This window comes from Ranitomeya imitator, chromosome 3, assembly GCF_032444005.1.
Source record: "Ranitomeya imitator isolate aRanImi1 chromosome 3, aRanImi1.pri, whole genome shotgun sequence".
Lineage (NCBI taxonomy): Eukaryota > Metazoa > Chordata > Amphibia > Anura > Dendrobatidae > Ranitomeya > Ranitomeya imitator.
Window position 1 is genome coordinate 67,837,731 of NC_091284.1, and position 23,119 is coordinate 67,860,849.

The 23,119-nt window shown below is 42.6% G+C and overlaps 1 protein-coding gene across 2 annotated transcripts in view; it reads right to left on the bottom strand.

Moving 5' to 3' along the window:
• Positions 1–23,119, bottom strand: part of GBE1 (1,4-alpha-glucan branching enzyme 1) — a 226,023-nt gene that overhangs the window by 46,234 nt on the left and 156,670 nt on the right. For both annotated transcript variants that reach the window (XM_069760970.1, XM_069760971.1), the window contains exons 11-13: positions 16,736–16,834; positions 16,489–16,599; positions 2,930–3,101 (exon numbers count right to left, since the gene is read on the bottom strand). In XM_069760970.1, the coding sequence (XP_069617071.1) occupies positions 2,930–3,101; positions 16,489–16,599; positions 16,736–16,834 (382 nt within the window). The remainder of the gene's footprint in view (positions 1–2,929; positions 3,102–16,488; positions 16,600–16,735; positions 16,835–23,119) is intronic.

Genomic DNA, 23,119 nt, shown 5'->3' on the forward strand with positions numbered 1-23,119 from the left:
TTCATTATATGCCTAAAAGACTTAGTACAGTTATTAAAAATCATGGCGATTATACTAGATACTACTACTATACTAGATTTAGTAGATTTTGTAGTAGTCATTGTTAACCTTACTTTCATGTTATGGATTAAAAAAAAGTTTTATGAAACAAAGTCTCGCCAAATTGTGGAAATTGTTAGTGAGATGTTGATTTCAATACATGTGTACTCTTTTATGCTGAGAATTGTATATAGATGATAACCTACAATGTAATTTAACCTGTGATGAGATAACTACTGAGAAGTGGAGAGAAAATGTCAGCCCAAGTTTCATGTTTTAGGCCTTTCTGCTTCGCCTTCGCTACCCTGGCCCAAGATCTGTTGTGATAGAGATCTAATCCTCTTCAGGATCCTCTGCTTTCTTACTACATTTCCCATGACTTCTTGTGCTGGGCTGCAAGCCAGCAGTGAGTACAGACCTGTAACTCCAACCACCCCCCACACACACACACTCCTTGCTAGCATCCAGGAGCAGGCCATGCCTCCCGATGTGTGTCATAACGTCCCATAAGGGTGGGGGAGCACCAAGGAGCAGCTCCAGCATCACAGAATTACAGCTACTGTGAGGATAGAAAAACGCACTTATTTATTTATCCTAATAGTCTATGAAGGTATAAGCATTAGGATATATTTTTTCATCTCTCTGAAGTATCCCGCTAAGCTTTTAATTTTATACAGCTTCCTATTACCTATATGCTCATATAGACGGCATAAGAAGGTTGAGCCTACGGACAGATTCCCTTTAAAGAGATCTATAATCTGCACTTTGGGATGAGCAGCCAGTTAGATCGCTAATATGTCATGAAGCTTGAAGTCCAGTACACAAGTCACAGGATTTAACATAGGGAATTCATCTTTGTTACATGGAGAAAATTGCCTTTTATCCAGAAGGCAAAAAAAGAAACCCTTTTTATACGGTTTTACCCATAAGTAACTATTAAGCCGGCAATGTAGCAGACATTTGTTTTGATTGTTGACTCCCATCAGCTATAAGGTCCCTCTCCCTAGTACAGTCAGCTTAATAAGAATTTCCTCCTGTTGTGTATAATGTACTGTCATGTATTTTTTTCAAAATAAAAAGTTAACATTCAAATTGTTTGGGAACGACATGGGACAATGCAAAAGAAGATGGAAAAAAAATGTTGAGAAATTAGCAGTCGGGACAGCCTGAAAATAAATGCATGTGGCTATGGGCTCAGCATCAGCAATAAAACAACTTCAATAACGTTAGGTACTTGTGTCCTACATCTCAAGGTCAGTCTTTCCATATAAATAATGACAAAATGGAAATTCTGTATGGTTTCATTTTACAAATGTGAAAAGCCTTGTTCTGCTATTTTAAATACAGCATGCTTTGTATTTTCTAGCTCTGCCTTAGTGTTCTAGTGTCAAAATGGATTTGTCATGGTCCTTGTGCTGGCAAGCATCTTATCGTATGTAAGAAATAAAGAAAAAAGGTGCCCATGAATCAAATGCTTTCTATTACTTATTTGCTTGGAAATTTCAAAAGATCCTAACGAACATTCCTTAGGTTTCACCATGACGACCCTCTTAAAATACATTACCAATCGGCACTTCACAATTAATGCTACCCACCAAGAATGTGACTGGTCAATGCTATCTATGAAGTAGCCTACACGTTACACTCCACAGACCGGTGATGCACATACAAGAAAAGTGGCTCCATAAAAGAAAAAATAAAACTGAGTCCCCCATAGTGAGGTTTATTTTATCTTCACCCATGACAGAAGTCTATTAGTATTTGTCGGCCACACCCTTTCTATTGCTCAAATTTCACACTTCGTCTCTCTGTTGAGGCCAGTTATTAGCTGGTTCTCACCATATGGGAACGACCTCTCCCCGCTGGTGCTGCAACTATAGTATAGTATCTCCTTGACATAGAATTATCAGAGGTTCAGAAAAAAGGATAAAGGCCCATTTATAAAATTCGACAGACGCTCGTTTACTGGCCGGCCTACACAGATGGACAAAAACTAATGGGATCAGAACAAATATTAATACAATCGCTATGTCCCCATATAGAGTAATAAGCCGTTAACCAGCGAACAAGCATTTGGCTCATTCGTCAAGTGATTGCAGCCATGTTTGATTGCATGGGCCAATTATCGGCTTGACTAAATAGGCCTTAACTATACGACCTCTATAAAAGGCTAAAGGGTTAAATTGGCAGGAACCACATTAGTCTTGGGGTGATCATCTTGATTTTGGGGGCAACATGAGAGATCTATTTGTTCCCATCTTCGGGCCTTTGATAAATCGGTCTAAAGACAGACTTTTTAGGAGTAGTGTTCAGTCTATAGAACTCTGCTGGCCTTACTGAACATGATCAGGGCTGGGAATTGAGAGTCGGTGACGGGTAGAGTCGGTGACGGGTAGAGTCGGTGACGGGTAGAGTCGGTGACGGGTAGAGTCGGTGACGGGTAGAGTCGTGACGGGTAGAGTCGGTGACAGGTAGAGTCGTGACGGGTAGAGTCGGTGACGGGTAGAGTCGGTGACGGGTAGAGTCGAGTTCCATCAAACTGTTGGTTATCTTTAAGCTGTGTGGCTCACTTCTTCAAATAAATTTGTTTTAATTATTCTACTGGAGTCACTTAGGAACGAGTTGATTCAAAAAAAAAAAAAGGGAAGAGTCTGGCTTACTGACTCCACATCTCTGTCCATTACACATGCACTAACATAGTTGTGAGTACATTATATATTCAGGTTTTTGCTCCCAAGCCTGCTGAGCTATACCTTGTATCAGATATAAAACGACCCAAGCAGCTCTGGCAGAAAAAGTAACAGAAGGGGCGAGTTCTCTCCAAGATGGCACATGATCTACAGATTTAACAGCCATAACTTAAGTCCCTCCACATACATTCTTCACCTACCGATAAAATTGAGGTATCCTTCTCCTCCAAGGGCATGTGTTATCAGGCGGATCATTTTATGAAGCTGAATTCCACGGTCAATAACTGGCGTTAATGGAGACATCACACTCATGTTTGAGTACATCTCGGCATCCATTAACCAGAAGGCCAATGTTTTGTCTCCAACTAGTGCCTAGGATTTCAACGTAGAAAAACATATTAATACACGGACACAAATACTAAAGATATATCTGAACATCCAAAAGATGTAGTTTTACTTTGGGTATTGCATTTCACCTAAACAGTGTCGCTAATCATTGATCTCGTATGAAATAAAATTTATGTCCAAACTGGACAACCCTTGTCTATATGGCTTTGTAGGGTATGTGGACTTCAGAGAAGTGAATCCTCACCATGACTGATGCAGAAAGCAGTTTCTACTCAAACGAGCCAGTAAGTCATTTAACGTCAATAGGCACAGAAATACTGCAATTCGCTGCACAAGTTACCCACTGCTTAATGGGTTATAAAAACATGATTGTGGGTTTCGCCAGCTGGACCATTAAAGATCTTCTTTAAGAAGGATTTTTTTACAACCTCTCACCAGATATCTCAATAATATGGGAAATGGAAACAAGCAGTCTGACTTGTCATCAACATGTTATAGAGCAGGAGGGGAGAGATTGAAAAATAAGAAAAAAGACAGGATAACTTGTATTTTTATTCAAATGAACGATCACTTTGAGCTTAGCAGTTAAGGGCAGAGTCCAAATCAGTGACTAAGCGCTATCTCTGTATACACACTTATACAGGGAAGGCTGTCAATTACTAGTGGGAATTGCACACTAAACCAATAAGAAACAGGGATTAAATCTCTTCCTGCGGCCGACTTTTTTTTTTTTGCATTTTTAATTTTTCCTCCATTTCCTTTAAGACTTATTATAACTTATTTGTCTTGCAACATAGTTATACATGATTTTGAAGGGGCTCTGTCAGCCTAGAATAACTGTTCAAACCAGGTACAGCTGCTCAATGCACCCTTGGCGTGACCAAACATTTAACTGCACCTTCCCACCCACCAAAGAAGAGGGGGATGGAGATAGAAGGAAAACAAGTAGGTGGGAAGGTGTATTTAAATGTACTTAGAACAGGTACTCACCCTGCCTGGGTCCAGTGCTGGCGTCCAGCTCCTGCCCTAGTGTCTGTTTTGGCTGCAGCAGTGACGGCGCATCAAAAGCGAGCATCACTGGTCTAGCCAATGACTGGGCTCAGCATGATAACATTGGCACAGCCGATGACCTCAGTACATGAGACACTGTCAGGGAGGGTGAGAACCTGCTGCATTTTAGTCATTTTACAGAATTTGGGGCACACTTTTTATGAAAGTGTTGAAACATCCTTTAAAGGGGTTGTCCAACTTAGTGTGTGCTCTTGTCTGACTAACCAAGTATCTGAGCATTACCTCTGGATTATAACGTGAGTTTGAGGATGATAATTAAAGGGAATTTGTCAGTGTGATCAACCCTCCCAAGCAGTCCATATGGACATGCAAGTCATAGAAAGGAGAATAAAATGATACCTTGATATCTGCTTTCTGGTGTCTTATTCTAGAGAAATCCACGTTTTTCTTAACAAGTAAATAAGCTGTTAAGATCTATGGGCCGCACATAGTTCTCCCTGAGAATCTGCCTCAAGAGCTCATTTTAAATGAAGTGGGGCATTACCAGTGTGAGACATGTAGATAAGGAGAGCCGACTGTCAGTCATTACATGTCTCACACTAGTAAAATCCCCTTTCATTTATAATAATCTTTGGAGGTACATACTCAAGTAGATCTATAACTGCTCATTGACATATAAAAAGTGGATTTCTCTGTAATAAAATAAATAAATAATCAGCGCACACATATCAAATTATTTTATTCACCTTTCTGTGACCAGCATGTCCATAGAAACAGCTTAGGATAGTTGATCCTATTGACAAGATTCCCTTTAACCTATAATATACACCATGATGTGGCCCCATTGGGGTCGTTAATGAATATTTCCATAGCACTAATGAATGATGATATAGTCAAATAATTTAACCCAATAAACCTTGTGACATTGGATAGAGAACCTAACATCGCATCATCTTTTTTTTCTATGAAAGTTTACTTTTCAGTTGGGCTTGTTTTAGCCTTTATGAAAGTTCATCCCTTGTTAAATATGCATGTGGTGTAGTAATAAACAAAGTTGTACATAACTTCTTGTTATTAATTGTTCATTCATTAGGGGAGGCGAATACGCAGCTTACATGGCTCATTATGCAGTTTTATAATTATAAAAGTTTTCCTTCTACACTGTGCACATTGTCATTGTCTCAAAGCCACAGGCTCCTGTAATTAGCACAGCGCCAAATATTAGCTGACAGATAGAAGGGAGCAATGTACAATATTAATAATTGGACAATATCCAAAAATTTCCAGATAGAAAATGCATTTAATTCAAAAGCTTCATTCAAGGACTTAGATACCTGGAGTAAAGCCAAAGACGGTTACATATGGGTATGACTGGGAACATAAAATGGACAATGGCTTTAGAATTACATATCCCATTTGAGCATTTAAATCGCCAAGAATAACACGGAAATCTAAAAAAAATGCTTAAAATCTTTTTTTCACTTGTTACTGTATTTTACACTATCCCTAAATGTTAAATTCAGGACAACTGCATCAATTACCAATATATAATTGCTCTGCCTAATGTCATTGGCAGCCATTTTCTGAAAAGACCTATAAAATGGCCAACTTTAAAGGGGTGGTCCGATATATATAAAGCTCTTTATACATATCTATCTGTAAACAAACACTTTTCTAATTTGATTAATTATAAAACTCCCTTCCATTTTCACTATAGAGCTAATCCCCATATCTATAGTTTTACATTAATTCCTCTGACACTTCATTTGAAGTGAGTCTCAAAACAGAACGTCACAGGAGGATGGTCCTAGAGTCACTTTTCTGTAGCTTCCTTCAAACTTCTTGTTGTCAGGGTGAGGCGCTGCGATCAGTTATCACAGTTCGCATCACCACCGTCCCCTAATGATGTTCTGTTACAGGAGGAACTGATGGAGAAGTGACTACAGCTTCAGTGGCCTTTTCAACATCTCATTTGTGCCCAATGCCTGCATCTTCAAAAGCTGTTGCCACGGTCCCTGCTTTTAATCACCGTGTCTATTTTCCAAAAATGATATGCCATCTAAGAGCGGTGATAGAAGCAGGGTGAGTGCCCGAACCTAACAGCAACCCATGATCAGGGTGCAGTGACAGAAGCAAGGTAAGTGACACCAACGATGACACATTTCCTATCATCACTGCCGTCAAATGAATTGTCATCAGCACTGCGGTCATTCACCCCGTTTCTATCAATGCCCCTTGATGACGATTTGTTTGGGGAAAGAGATGTTGGTGATAAAAGCAGAGACTATGGCAGTGGCCACTGAAGAAGCAGGCACCTATGAAATTTGGCGGTGGCTACTGAAGCTGCAGAGCTCATTAAAGACTCAATAAAAGAAACATCACTAGAATTAAAGTAAAACAACGGACATATCGATTAGCTCTAAACGAAGAGAGAATACTAGGGAATTTTATAATGCAGCAAATTAAATAAGTGGTTACGGTTTAAAGATAGACATTTATAAAGGGCAATATTGGCATTGGATCAACCCTTTAAAGACTACAGTGGAAACGTATACCTCGATTCATAAAGACTAGTGTTTTGCTTGCCACTCTTGACGATGGACGTGCAAGAAAGTGATGCACCTAATTCATTAAGAAGGCGCATGTTTCTGAATGAATTTAGCACATCTTGTCAGTTGTGCGCGCCCCCGTGTGCCTTTTCAGAAATATTATTCCAGTCACAGTGGAGTAACATTTCTGGCATAAGAAAAGAGGCAACATTTTAAAAATTTGTGGGATGAGAGATAAGATGCCCCGTCCTGACTCCCCTTTCGCTCTGCCAAATTTGAGGAGCAGCCCAAAACTGGAGTGAAAACACCTGAAAATTTGCAAAAGGTTTGTGACTTTAGGTGTTTTGAACCAGTTTAAAACAAATTGCCCCCATGTAGGTTTTGGGCCCAATGTTTATAAAAGTACACACAGTGGAGAAAATAAGTATTTGCTACACTGCCACTTTTACTTTATATAAAGAATAGAAACGTCTGTAATATAAATTGTAGGTACACTTCAACCGTGAGAAACAAAATCTTAAAAAAAAAAATCTACAAAACCACACTGATATTTACATAATTAATTTGCATTTTATTGCATTAAATAAGTATTTGATACAATATAAAACAGAACTTAATATTTGGCACATAAACCGTTGTTTAGAATTACAGGTTAGACATTTCCTGTAGTTCTTGACCAAATTTGCACACACTGCAGCAGGGATTTTGGCTCACTCTTCCATACAGATCTCTGTCAGATTTTTCAGGTTTTGAGGCGGTTGCTGGGCAACATTCAGTTTCAGCTCCCTCCAAAATTTTCTATTGGGATCAGGTCTGGAGACTTGCTAGGCCACTCCAGGACCTTGAATGCTTCTTATGGAGTCACTCATTATTTGCAATAGCTATGTGTATTGGGTTATTGTCACGCTAGAAGACCCAACCACAGCCGATCTTCATTGTTCTTAGTGTAGGAAGGAGGTGGTTGGCCAAAATCTTGCAACACATTACCTCATCTATCCTCCCTTCAATACAGTGCAGTCATCCTGTCACCTTTGCAGAAAACCACCCCCAAAGTATGATGTTTCCCCCACCATGCTTCAGGGTTGGAATGGTGTTCTTGGGGTTGTACTCATCCTGCTTCTTCCTCGAAACACGGTGAGTGGAGTGGATATCAAAAAGCTCTATTTTGGTCTCATCTGACCACATGACCTTCTTCCATGCCTCCTCTGGCTCTTCCAAAAAGTCATTGGCAAACTTCAAATGGGCCTGGACATGTGCTGGCGTGAACAGGGGGACCTTGTGTGCCCTGCAGGATTTTAATTCATGAAGGTGTAGTGTGTTACTAACGGTAATGTTTGAAACTGTGGTCCCAGCTCTCTTCAAGTCATTGACCAGGTCCTGCCTTGTAGTTCTGGGCTTTTTCTTGACCTTTCTCAATATTATGCATACCCCACAAAGTGAGATCTTGCATGGAGCCTGTTGTAAATTCTGTGGCTGAATTCACTCCTGTGGTCACAAGTGGTACTGCAGCTTCTGAGCTTCCTCCCTCAGGTGTTCTGGTGAGCTCGTTAACTGCTTCATTACTTAACTCCGCCTGATGCTGCTATCCTTGCTCCTTGTCAATGTTTCAGTGTTGGATCTGAGCTTCTCCTGATTGTTCCTGTGACCTGCTGCTCTGTATAGCTAAGTGCTTTTTGCTTTTTTGTTGCTTTTTTTTCTGTCCAGCTTGTCTTTTGTTTTGCTGGAAGCTCTGAGACGCAAAGGGTGTACCGCCGTGCCGTTAGTTCGGCACGGTGGTTTTTTTTTTGCCCCCTTTGCGTGGTTTTGCTTTAGGGTTTTTTGTAGACTGCAAAGTTCGCTTTACTGTCCTCGCTCTGTCCTAGAATATCGGGCCCACTTTGCTGAATCTATTTCATCCCTACGTTTTGTCTTTTCATCTTACTCACAGTCATTATATGTGGGGGGCTGCCTTTTCCTTTGGGGAATTTCTCTGGGGCAAGTCAGGCCTATTTTGCTATCTTCAGGCTAGCTAGTTTCTTAGGCTGTGCCGAGTTGCCTACGTAGTTGTTAGGCGCAATCCACAGCCGCTTTTAGTTGTGTTTAGGATAGGATCAGGTGTGCAGTCTACAGAGTTTCCACGTCTCAGAGCTCGTTCTTGTATTTTTGGGTATTTGTCAGATCACTGTGTGCGCTCTGATCGCTAAGCACACTGTGTTTCTGGATTGCCTTCATAACACCTGTCATTAGCAAACATAACAGTACAAGGAGCCCAACTAATGATTCTCAATAGAGGGAAAGAAAAAGTTCTGACATCATTTTTTTTTTTTCTCTGCTCTGTGTTCACTTTTTTTTTTTCCCTAGACATTTGGGTGATTCTGGACACAGGTGTGGACATGGATATTCAGGGTCTGTGCTCTTCAATGGATAATCTCGTTATAAATGTACAAAAAATTCAAGATACTATTGATCAGAAATCTATGTTAGAACCAAGAATTCCTATTCCTGATTTGTTTTTTGGAGATAGAACTAAGTTTCTAAGTTTCAAAAATAATTGTAAGCTATTTCTGGCCTTGAAACCTCATTCTTCTGGTAATCCTATTCAACAGGTTTTGATTATTATTTCTTTTTTGCGCGGCGACCCTCAAGACTGGGCATTTTTTCTTGCGCCAGGAGACCCTGCATTGAGTAGTGTCGATGCGTTTTTCCTGGCGCTTGGATTGCTGTACGATGAGCCCAATTCAGTGGATCAGGCTGAGAAAAATTTGCTGGCTTTGTGCCAGGGTCAGGATGATATAGAAGTATCTTGTCAGAAATTTAGGAAATGGTCAGTACTCACTCAGTGGAATGAATCTGCGCTGGCAGCTTTGTTCAGAAAGGGTCTCTCTGAGGCTCTTAAGGATGTCATGGTGGGATTTCCTATGCCTGCTGGTTTGAATGAGTCTTTGTCTTTGGCCATTCAGATCGGTCGACGCTTGCGCGAGCGTAAATCTGTGCACCATTTGGCGGTACTGCCTGAGGTTAAACCTGAGCCTATGCAGTGCGATAGGACTATGACTAGAGTTGAACGGCAGGAATACAGACGTCTGAATGGTCTGTGTTTCTACTGTGGTGATTCCACTCATGCTATTTCTGATTGTCCTAAGCGCACTAAGCGGTCCGCTAGGTCTGCCGTCATTGGTACTGTACAGTCCAAATTCCTTCTGTCCATTACCTTGATATGCTCTTTGTCGTCGTTTTCTGTCATGGCGTTTGTGGATTCGGGCGCTGCCCTGAATCTGATGGATTTGGATTATGCTAAACGTTGTGGGTTTTTCTTGGAGCCTTTGCGGTGTCCTATTCCATTGAGAGGAATTGATGCTACACCTTTGGCCAAGAATAAACCTCAATACTGGGCCCAGCTGACCATGTGCATGGCTCCTGCACATCAGGAAGTTATTCGCTTTCTGGTGTTGCATAATCTGCATGATGTGGTCGTGTTGGGGTTGCCATGGCTACAAACCCATAATCCAGTATTGGATTGGAATTCCATGTCGGTATCCAGCTGGGGTTGTCAGGGGGTACATGGTGATGTTCCATTTTTGTCGATTTCGTCATCCACCCCTTCTGAGGTCCCAGAGTTCTTGTCTGATTATCAGGATGTATTTGAAGAGCCCAAGTCCGATGCTCTACCTCCGCATAGGGATTGTGATTGTGCTATCAATTTGATTCCTGGTAGTAAATTCCCTAAAGGTCGATTATTTAATTTATCCGTGCCCGAACACGCCGCTATGCGCAGTTATGTGAAGGAATCCCTGGAGAAGGGACATATTCGCCCATCGTCATCACCACTGGGAGCAGGGTTCTTCTTTGTAGCCAAGAAGGATGGTTCGCTGAGACCGTGTATTGATTACCGCCTTCTTAATAAGATCACTGTTAAATTTCAGTATCCCTTGCCATTGTTATCTGACTTGTTTGCTCGGATTAAGGGGGCTAGTTGGTTCACTAAGATAGATCTTCGTGGTGCGTATAATCTGGTGAGAATCAGGCAAGGAGATGAATGGAAAACTGCATTCAATACGACCGAGGGTCATTTTGAGTATCTAGTGATGCCGTTCGGACTTGCCAATGCTCCATCTGTGTTTCAGTCTTTTATGCATGACATCTTCCGTGAGTATCTGGATAAATTCCTGATTGTTTACTTGGATGACATTTTGATCTTCTCAGATGATTGGGAGTCTCATGTGAAGCAGGTCAGAATGGTTTTTCAGGTCCTGCGTGCTAACTCTTTGTTTGTGAAGGGATCAAAGTGTCTCTTCGGTGTGCAGAAAGTTTCATTTTTGGGGTTCATCTTTACCCCTTCTACTATCGAGATGGATCCAGTTAAGGTCCAAGCCATCCAGGATTGGATTCAGCCGACATCTCTGAAAAGTCTGCAAAAGTTCCTGGGCTTTGCTAATTTTTATCGTCGCTTCATCTGTAATTTTTCTAGCATTGCCAAACCATTGACCGATTTGACCAAGAAGGGTGCTGATTTGGTTAATTGGTCTTCTGCTGCTGTGGAAGCTTTTCAGGAGTTGAAGCGTCGTTTTTGTTCTGCCCCTGTGTTGTGTCAGCCAGATGTTTCTCTTCCGTTCCAGGTCGAGGTTGATGCTTCTGAGATTGGAGCAGGGGCGGTTTTGTCACAGAGAGGTTCTGATTGCTCAGTGATGAAACCATGTGCTTTCTTTTCCAGGAAGTTTTCGCCCGCTGAGCGTAATTATGATGTGGGCAATCGAGAGTTGCTGGCCATGAAGTGGGCATTCGAGGAGTGGCGTCATTGGCTTGAAGGAGCTAAGCATCGCGTGGTGGTATTGACTGATCATAAGAACTTGACTTATCTCGAGTCTGCCAAGCGCTTGAATCCTAGACAGGCCCGTTGGTCGTTATTTTTTGCCCGCTTCGACTTTGTGATTTCGTACCTTCCGGGCTCTAAAAATGTGAAGGCGGATGCTCTGTCTAGGAGTTTTGTGCCCGACTCTCCGGGTTTATCTGAGCCAGCGGGTATCCTCAAGGAAGGAGTCATTGTGTCTGCCATCTCCCCTGATTTGCGGCGGGTGCTGCAAAAATTTCAGGCGAATAAACCTGATCGTTGTCCAGCAGAGAAACTGTTCGTCCCTGATAGGTGGACTAATAAACTTATCTCTGAACTTCATTGTTCGGTGTTGGCTGGTCATCCTGGAATCTTTGGTACCAGAGAGTTAGTGGCTAGATCCTTCTGGTGGCCATCTCTGTCATGGGATGTACGTACTTTTGTGCAGTCCTGTGGGATTTGTTCTAGGGCTAAGCCCTGCTGTTCTCGTGCCAGTGGGTTGCTTTTGCCCTTGCCGGTCCCAAAGAGGCCTTGGACACATATTTCGATGGATTTCATTTCTGACCTTCCCGTTTCTCAAAAGATGTCAGTCATTTGGGTGGTCTGTGATCGCTTTTCTAAAATGGTCCATCTGGTGCCCTTGGCTAAATTGCCTTCCTCCTCTGATTTGGTACCTTTGTTCTTTCAGCATGTGGTTCGGTTGCATGGCATTCCTGAGAATATTGTTTCTGACAGAGGTTCCCAGTTTGTTTCAAGGTTTTGGCGAGCCTTTTGTGGTAGGATGGGCATTGACCTATCCTTTTCCTCGGCTTTCCATCCTCAGACTAATGGCCAGACCGAACGAACCAATCAGACCTTGGAAACATATCTGAGATGTTTTGTTTCTGCAGACCAGGATGATTGGGTGTCCTTTTTGCCGTTGGCTGAGTTCGCCCTTAATAATCGGGCCAGCTCGGCTACCTTGGTTTCTCCATTTTTTTGCAATTCTGGGTTCCATCCTCGTTTCTCTTCAGGACAGGTTGAGTCTTCGGACTGTCCTGGTGTGGATTCTGTGGTGGATAGGTTGCAGCAGATCTGGACTCAGGTAGTGGACAATTTGATCTTGTCCCAGGAGAAAGCTCAACTTTTCGCTAATCGCAGACGCCGTGTGGGTCCCCGACTTCGTGTTGGGGATCTGGTTTGGTTATCTTCTCGTCATATTCCTATGAAGGTTTCCTCTCCTAAATTTAAACCTCGTTTTATTGGTCCGTATAGGATTTCTGAGGTTCTCAATCCTGTGTCTTTTCGTTTGACCCTCCCAGACTCCTTTTCCATACATAATGTATTCCATAGGTCGTTGTTGCGGAGATACGTGGCACCTATGGTTCCATCTGTTGAGCCTCCTGCCCCGGTTTTGGTGGAGGGGGAATTGGAGTATATTGTGGAGAAGATTTTGGATTCTCGTGTTTCTAGACGGAAACTCCAGTATCTGGTTAAATGGAAGGGTTATGCTCAGGAAGATAATTCCTGGGTTTTTGCCTCTGATGTTCATGCTTCCGATCTTGTTCGTGCCTTTCATGCGGCTCATCCTGGTCGGCCTGGGGGCTCTGGTGAGGGTTCGGTGACCCCTCCTCAAGGGGGGGGTACTGTTGTGAATTCTGTGGCTGAATTCACTCCTGTGGTCACAAGTGGTACTGCAGCTTCTGAGCTTCCTCCCTCAGGTGTTCTGGTGAGCTCGTTAACTGCTTCATTACTTAACTCCGCCTGATGCTGCTATCCTTGCTCCTTGTCAATGTTTCAGTGTTGGATCTGAGCTTCTCCTGATTGTTCCTGTGACCTGCTGCTCTGTATAGCTAAGTGCTTTTTGCTTTTTTGTTGCTTTTTTTTCTGTCCAGCTTGTCTTTTGTTTTGCTGGAAGCTCTGAGACGCAAAGGGTGTACCGCCGTGCCGTTAGTTCGGCACGGTGGTTTTTTTTTTGCCCCCTTTGCGTGGTTTTGCTTTAGGGTTTTTTGTAGACTGCAAAGTTCGCTTTACTGTCCTCGCTCTGTCCTAGAATATCGGGCCCCACTTTGCTGAATCTATTTCATCCCTACGTTTTGTCTTTTCATCTTACTCACAGTCATTATATGTGGGGGGCTGCCTTTTCCTTTGGGGAATTTCTCTGGGGCAAGTCAGGCCTATTTTTCTATCTTCAGGCTAGCTAGTTTCTTAGGCTGTGCCGAGTTGCCTACGTAGTTGTTAGGCGCAATCCACAGCCGCTTTTAGTTGTGTTTAGGATAGGATCAGGTGTGCAGTCTACAGAGTTTCCACGTCTCAGAGCTCGTTCTTGTATTTTTGGGTATTTGTCAGATCACTGTGTGCGCTCTGATCGCTAAGCACACTGTGTTTCTGGATTGCCTTCATAACACCTGTCATTAGCAAACATAACAGGAGCCCCAGAACGAGAAAGATTGACAGTCATATTGTGTTTCTTCCATTTTCTAATAATTGTGTCAACAGTCGTTGCCTTCTCACCAAGCTGCTAATGTAGACCATCCCAGCCTTTTGCAGTTCTACAATTTTGTCCCTGGTGTCCTCTAGTCTTGGCCATGATGGAAAGGTTGGAATCTGACTGAATGATTGTGTGGATTGTGTCAATCATACAGGTAATGAGTTCAAACAGTCAAATTAATACAGGTAGTGAGTGCAGAGTAGGAGGGCTTCTTAAAGAAAAACTAACAAGTCTGTACGAGCCAGAATTCTTTATGCTCGGTAGGTGAGCAAATACTTATTTCATGCAATAAAATAAAATTTAATTTTGTAGAAATCATACAATGTGATTTTCTGTTTTTTATTTTTAGATTCTGTCTCTCACAGTTTAAGTGTAGCTACGATAAAAAATACAAACCTCTACATTCTTTTTAGGTGGGAAAACTTGCAAGATCAGCAGTGTTTCAAAGTACTTATTTTCCCCACTGTACGTTAATCCTTATTGCTGGGGGTATGACCAAGACACTGCACCAATCTGGAGCCCTGCAGAGACCCATCTGACCGAGCATGTACACTACCACTCACTTCATTTACTGTGGGAGTGTTGGAAACTGAACACCATGACCGTAATTTCCAGCAGCTTACATGGCTACTGCGCTGTACATGTTATATCCCAGCCTCCACAACAATGACTGGAAGTGAGCGGCTGCAGGGAAAATAGAACTTTATTTTCTCACTGTAGCCGAACTTCCAACTAGCAAGCCACATATATTTAAAACAATTTTTAACGCAGATTAGCACTATGGCCACAGGTAGTTCTTTTGTCAAATTTCCTACAATAGTTTTTCATATTAAAAAGGTTTTTTTTAGGCTTCTGTAATCATGGATGAAAGAACTGAGTGCATGAAGTGCTCCATCTCACTGTGGCTCTGTGACTATGAGAATTTTCATGTCTTTAACTTGGACATTTGCTCCTCACATGGAAAATTCAATTTAGTTGCCCTCTTTAGCCACCCTTGCCATAAAGAGATATTATAGCGGGGAATATGTAGCATAATTAGAGGCAGAGATAACTAATAAAATAAACCTTACAAACTAGAATTCTTTATAAATGTCATCGAAAAAGAAAAAATTAATCTGATGATCTTTTACAAAAGTATCAGAATTACAGAAAAATCAGCATTACATTTTCTAAATATTTAAGTAGATTTTCACCCATTTCCACAACAGACAGTAAACTAACTCTCCTTCAAGTGGAAACTTATAATGTTTAGCTAAATCTGAGTCTTATCTGTCAGGAATAGGGAAACATCTGTACTTTTATCCTTTTATTATTTTTTTTTTTTTTTACATGACAGCCGTTCGGCTAAATACGATATGTGGCAAGGTGGATTCAAGGGTCAGACCCTGACAGTCTAACTACCTCCTATTAGAGGTGCTCCAGAACCAGCTTACTCCCTCACTTACATGTCTTTGTCTCAGGGAGCACCTTTTTACATGGCCTAAAAATCCACCTAGGCCAAATATTGGTCTTCAGAAGGCGAAAATGTACACCAAAAAAGAGAATGCTTCCGATTTAAAAATTCATAATGTACCCTGGAATTCACATTATATGGAAGTTGGTTATTAACTTTATCACAAAGTGTGCTAAAAAAAATGCTATAAAACCAACTGCTATTTGGTTAATTTCCTATGTGCACTTTTTGTCAATCCCTAACCTATCAAATTCACTAAAAGGCATGTTGTCCTCCACCGCCAGAAATGTATGTCAGGCATAAGGTCTCTCTTAAAGAAGATCTTTCACCAAATTTCCTAACACAAACTGCATATATTACTGGATAGATCTTAGACCTGATGAGGCTGGTATCCTTATTTTCAGAGCCTACCCACATAGCCAGTTTGACAGCTCCTCAGTGTGCCTCTTCACTGCTGCTCGGTTCTCCCAACACTGAGAACAAGCTGGAGCAGTCAGTCAGGCGCTGAGGGTAAGAGACTGAGGACATCCGGATTCAAGCTCCTTTACTCTGTAGCTCAACTCAAAGTGCTCATTGTAAGAACAGGTTTATACAGCTACTCCAACAAGTACACTAACCTCATCACATCAATTAATAAGGTAAGTAGCGCATATTGTAAAATCTGGTGACAGATCTGCTTTAAATACTCTAATAGGGTATTCTGAATCAATAGAAAACCCCCCACCTCCATGTAAGACATTTACTCATCAGCCAGAGAGAACAGTGGCTACAAGGAGCATCTCTCGTCTGTATGATCGAGTGGGAGCATGTATGTAACATCGTAAGGTCTAATGCTTAATTTCCCTTTTATGGACAGCAGAGTAATTTAATTCTTGCTATCGAGGCGAGTGTTAAATCACATCTTTGGGGGTCCCATCATCGCAACGCTGAGAAGTTTTACCATCGTGGACATTTCCTGGTCCTAATGACACAGAGCTGCAGATAGTCTGTTCTGATTTACGGGAATGCAGAAACCCTATTGACCCTCATGTGAATTCAGCCTTTACAACAGGGTAATTTTTCATTAAAAAAAAATTACATTTGAGAGACAACGTTCCCACATTGAATCACTGATACATTACTTGGTCATGGCTTTCAGCATACGCAATGCACTTTTCATTATATCTTCTGTTGGTCAGGGTGTGAACGATGTCCCCCATGTTCCAATCTTCATCTTTGAGTTCTTTCAGGATCTGCAATAAAAATTAAGTGAACAGACGTCATTTGGAGCAGAAAGCATTCCTTCATATTACTGCCCGATTTCTGAAAGCATGTCCATTGTATAAGGCTTAGTTGGATGGGCCTGGAGAAAAGAGCTTGTAGATATACCTGAATCCACTTATCGGGAACAGCCATGGCTAGCCGGTAATCAAATCCTCCGCCACCTTGTGTAACAGGACAGCAGAGAGCTGGCATCCCAGACACGTCCTAGAAAAGAGACAAGAGAACAAACTCATTCAATGTCATTAAAGGGAATCTGTCACCCCAAAATTCGAGCATGAGCTGCGGCCACCAGCAACAGGGGCTTATCTACAGCATTCTCTAATGCTGTCGATAAGACCCCGATGTATCCTGAAAGATGAGAAAAAGAGGTTAGATTACACTCACCTGTGGGCGGTCCCGGTTCAGTTCGGGTTCAACGGGTGTTGTAATCCAGGTCCGGCACCTCCCATCTTCATACGATGATGTCCTCTTCTTTTCTTCCTGTTGCGGCTCCTGCGCAGGCGTACTTTGTCTGTCCTGTTGAGGGCAGAGCAAAGTACTGCAGTGCGCTGATGACGGGAAAGGTCAGATAAAGTATGCCGGAGCCGCGGCAGGAAGACAAGAAGAGGATGTCATCATATGAAGATGGGAGACATCAGACCGAATCGGGACCGCCCCTGGGTGAGTATAATATAACCTGTTTTTCTCATCTTTCAGGATACATCGGGGGCTTATCTACAGCATTACAGAATGCTGTAGATAAGCCCCTGATGCCGGTGGCCACAGATCATACTCGAATTTTGGGGCGACAGACTCCCTTTTAAAAAAATATATATATATTCATTGCGAAATATCATTTTTAAACCTTATACATTCCAAATATTACAGTATACTATAACCTATTACAATCCATCTACTTTGAAAGCAACTGATTTTCTCACATTTCAACTTAAGGAGCACACTTGCTCCCATACCTCCTCCTGGCTTCCTCTTGCTGAGGGGCAGCTTGCTCCCTAGAGTAAATTCTGATCAGAAGCATAGTTGCACCGCTTGCCCAAACTGTGCGCAATCCAACGCTACAAGCAGAGGCTACGGTAATTTATCTCTGCAGCACTGAGAGATTGGGGGCACTAAAGCTGGCCACATTATGCGCTTCCGCAATCTGGTCAACAATGGATACGCGATTGTATGCTCTATTAAAAAATTAAGAAAAGGTTTGTACGCACTGAGCATGCTCAGCCACCTCTGCCAGAAGGCAGCATTTGCTGGTAACCTAGGCAACAAGCATTAACCATTAAATTAAAAACCAGTTATTGAGAACTGAGAAGACTTAAGTTAATCGCAAAGTTGTTTATTTTTACAAGCAATTAACATTTTTAGCCATTAGTGAACTTGAGATTAACACAAACTTTTTTAAAACATTTTCAGACAGAAAAAAAAAATCTAAGCAAATGATAAAATTATTTCTTAGTATTTCTTCCTATCTCCAATATATATATAGACTAGTGATTGCACCCGTTCTACGCCCGGGTGGCGAGCATTTATATTGGTATATGCTCTCCATCCTGGTATGTGCTGCTCCATCCTGCGTCCCCATCCTGTCATGTGCTGCTCCCATCCTGCGCCTCCATTCTGTCGTTTGCTGCTCCCATCCTGTCATGTGCTGCTCCCATCCTGCGCCCCCATTCTGTCATGTGCTGCTCCCATCCTGCGCCCCCGTTCTGTCATGTGCTGCTCCCATCCTGCGCCCCCGTTCTGTCATGTGCTGCTCTCATCCTGCACCCCCGTTCTGTCATGTGCTGCTCCCATCCTGCGCCCCCGTTCTGTCATGTGCTGCTCCCATCCTGCGCCCCCATTCTGTCATGTGCTGCTCCCATCCTGCGGCACCGTTCTTTAATTTGCTGCTCCCATCCATATGCCCCATACGCTGCTCCATAAGATGCTCCATAGTATATGCCCCGTATCAGGTGGCGTAAGTAACAAATAGCTGTGGCATGAAGTGCCACAGCCTCATGCCACAGCAATTTGTTACTTGCGCCACCTGATTCCTTTCCGCCGCCATTTTCTTGGTCCTCCTGCTGGCGGAATCGGCGCCTGCGCAGTCCGCGCTTTCCGGCGCCATTTTCTTCAAGACACACCTGCAGTGTGTCTTCAAGAAAATGGCGCCGGAAAGCGCAGACTGCGCAGGCGCCGATTCCGGCAGCAGGACCAAGAAAATGGCGGCGGAAAGGAGTCAGGTGGCGTAAATAACAAATTGCTGTGGCATGAAGTGCCACAGCTTCATGCCACAGCAATTTGTTACTTACGTCATTCCTTTCCGCCCATTTTCCTCGTCCTCCTGCTGCCGGAATCGGCGCCTGCGCAGTCCGCGCTTTCCGGCGCCATTTTCTTGAAGACGCACCTGCAGTGGAGCCGGAGTGTCTTCAAGAAAATGGCGCCGGAAAGCGCGGACTGCGCAGGCGCCGATTCCAGCAGCAGGAATCGGCGCCTGCGCAGTCTGCGCTTTCCGGCGCCATTTTCTTGAAGACACACCAGCAGTGGAGCCGGAGTGTGTCTTCAAGAAAATGGCGCCGGAAAGCGCGGACTGCGCAGGCGCCGATTCTGGCAGCAGGAATTGGCGCCTGCGCAGTCCGCGCTTTCCGGCGCCATTTTCTTGAAGACACACTCCGGCTCCCCTGCCTGTGACTGGTCAGAGGGTGGCGCCGGCGCGCATTAAGCGCGTCATCGCGCCCTCTGAACTGTCACAGCAGAGGAGCCGGGAGACGGAGCCGCACGCAGCGCTGGAACGGGGAAAGGTGAATATACTTACCCTCCTGGCGGTCCCTGACTCTCCGGTGGAGATCGCGGTATGCGTTCAGTGCTTACGCATACCGCAATCTCCTGGGAGCGTTACTCTGTGGGGGCCAGACTGCGCCGGCGCCTGCGCAGTCTATAAAGGCTTCGGACAGTGTGACGCTCCCAGCGTTATATTATAGATTTTTTTTTTCGGATTACAAAACATTTGATAATTTTTACACTTGTGCTAATACTCTGATTGTATTGATCACTAAGGCAAACTGGGAGTGCGTGCTATTCTTCTAGAAACTTTTTTTTGGTTGTAATCCAGTTTTCAGTGATCTGCACCAGTAGCACTTGTCTCAGGGTCAATAAACATGTCGTCAAAATCACAGCAATCACAATTATTCAAAAACTTTTATTACGGTCAATTAGGATTTTGAGAGGAAGGGTAAAGGGGTGAACATTACATGTGGTTACAATAAAATAAGTTTTCCAATTGCCAAACTGCAAGGATCCAAGTATTTCCATTTACCGTATATGGGTATTTTTTGGCAAGTAGTTAATGGAACACTGACAACCATTTCTTTAAAACTAGAGGACGACCAAAACTCCACTGCTTTTAAAAGCTTTCTCAATGGGCCAAAGATGCTTAAAACGGCTATTCCAAATCATGGATACCTAAGGTACTGCAATGACTGCACATGAGGAAAGAGACATGGCGAATCAGAAAAACTATACATTTTTAATCGGAGGTATTTGATAACATTGTTATTATTAAACCTACTGCATATTGGGATATGATACAAGAGATGGGCATAGTACTATAAAAAAATAAAACAAATCACCTGACTGATGCTGTTCCTCTAAAAGAGGGAGTCAGGAGCTTGGTGGGGAAACACTGGTAACAGACCGAAAGAGGCGAACTTGTTTCTTCAAATCTTGTAGCACCTTGACCCCATTTAGAACGCTTTTAAAAGTAGTAGATAACCCCTTTTAAGCAGGATGGGAGGCACCTTAGCAAAAAGTTAGATTGGGACTCTGTTTTCATTGGCGCTGTTTCATTCAGTAAGACCGGAAGCACGAGTCTATCTTGCGATCCTTTTACAGGCTACACTGCCCAATCGGGAGACCCAACTTCAGTTATGGCATTGTGATCTGTATACAGACCCTTAAATAGGCTTGTATAGATCCTACCTAGTAATTACTCTATGGAAAGGCTGGCTATGCTCATCAACCGCTGTCAGCTGAGACAATAATTCCTTCCAACCCAGTAGATGTAGTGTATATGGACTTTTCAAAAGCTTTTGATACGGTGCCACACAAAACGTTGATACATAAAATGAGAATGGGGATAGGGGAAAATATGTGTAAGTGGGTTGAGAGCTGGCTCAGGGATAGGAAACAAAGGGTGTTTATTAATGGAGCACACTCGGACTGGGTAGCGGTTAGCAGTGGGGTACCACAGGGGTCAGTATTGGGCCCTCTTCTTTTTAACATATTTATTAATGACCTTGTAGGGGGCATTCAGAGTAGAATTTCAATATTTGCAGATGACACTAATCTCTGCAGGGTAATCAATACAGAGGAGGACAATTTTATATTACAGGATGATTTATGTAAACTAGAAGCTTGGGCTGATAAATGGCAAATGAGCTTTAATGGGGATAAATGTAAGGTCATGCATTTGGGTAGAAGAAATAAGATGTATAATTATGTGCTTAATTCTAAAACTCTGGGCAAAACCGTCAATGAAAAAGACCTGGGTGTATGGGTGGATGACAAACTCATATTCAGTGGCCAGTGTCAGGCAGCTGCTACAAAGGCAAATAAAATAATGGGATGCATTAAAAGAGGCATAGATGCTCATGAGGAGAACATAATTTTACCTCTATACAAGTCACTAGTTCGACCACACTTAGAATACTGTGCACAGTTCTGGTCTCCGATGTATAAGAAAGACATAGCTGAACTGGAGCGGGTGCAGAGAAGAGCGACCAAGGTTATTAGAGGACTGGGGGGTCTGCAATACCAAAATAGGTTATTACACTTGGGGCTATTTAGTTTGGAAAAACGAAGACTAAGGGGTGATCTTATGTTAATGTATAAATATATGAGGGGACAGTACAAGGACCTTTCTGATGATCTTTTTAATCATAGACCTGAAACCGGGACTAGGGGGCATCTTTTGCGTTTGGAGGAAAAAAGGTTTAAGCATAATAACAGACGTGGATTCTTTACTGTAAGAGCAGTGAGACTATGGAACTCTCTGCCGTATGATGTTGTAATGAGTGATTCATTACTTAAATTTAAGAGGGGACTGGATACCTTTCTGGAAAAGTATAATGTTACAGGGTATATACACTAGATTCCTTGATAGGGCGTTGATCCAGGGAACTAGTCTGATTGCCGTATGTGGAGTCGGGAAGGAATTTTTTTCCCCAATGTGGTGCTTACTCTTTGCCACATGGGTTTTTTTTGCCTTCCTCTGGATCAACATGTTAGGGCATGTTAGGTTAGGCTATGGGTTGAACTAGATGGACTTAAAGTCTTCCTTCAACCTTAATAACTATGTAACTATGTAACTATGTAACCCACATACCCGCCTGTAAAAATGAATGTTGTTTCAAACAAGGATAGAAGCATGAACCTCTGTTAAGACATCTTCACCAATAAATTATCTTCATCAACAACAATTGGATTGGGCAAATTAAAATTCAAATGCCTAATCTCATTTCCTCAAAAGGCAGATGTCAGTATGGAAAAACACATTAAAAGATTAAAAATCCTGCTAAAATGTACAAATTTGGTCAATATTAATATAAGAGTATGGCTACCGTAAAACTATTTAAAAACGAACCTACCATCAGGATATTGATAAGTAAACTACAGGCACTGTCAGTTTGCAACTGTTACACTGAATAAAATGAATTGAAGAAATCAGTCTTGTGGTTCTTGTTTAACTCAAAAATGCAAAAAACAGATTAATGAGATGCTCATGTTCCGAGAAGGGACTGTGGGTGGGTCTTTTTTTGATGCTCTGGCATCATCATCGTTCTGGGCTTCAATGACATGTCACTCAGTCTGAGTATCTGCCACCCAATACGTTCCAGGGATCAGTGCGGAAGCGTTGCTATGTTCAACAGTGACGATTTCCTCTTCTTGTGCAATGTCCCGCACTGGTCCTTGGAACACAGTGGGCAGATTGAGAGCATCACTTACCGATAAATGCTACTGCGCATGTGCCGCCACCATTTTGTTGAAGCAAAGATTTTTGTTGATTAAAATATTAAGAGGCAGTACACTGAAGGTTCAGTGACCTGTCATTTAAGCCCAGAATGATGATGATGAGGCCAGAACACCAAAAAACACATCCCCTCACATGCCTGCCTTAGAGCACAAGGATCTCATTAACTCAAAACTGCAAACCCAGATTAAAAAGATTAAACAAGAACCACAAAACTGATTTCTTCAACCCAGGAATCATTTTAATCAGTGTAACAGCGCCAACCTGACAATGTCTGTAGTTTACTTCGTGAAATCCTGATGACAGGGTCGCTTACTCCCATGTCTGGCTTAAAGGAATATCTAGGAAGTGGTGGAGAAAGAGTACACTAGATTGCCCCTTCTAATCGCCAAAAAGGCTGGCCTAAATTCAAGAAGGATGGAAACAAGGAGTCCGAGTTTGTTGCCTACATAGTTACACAAGAAAGGTTGATGTACCATAATAGTTAT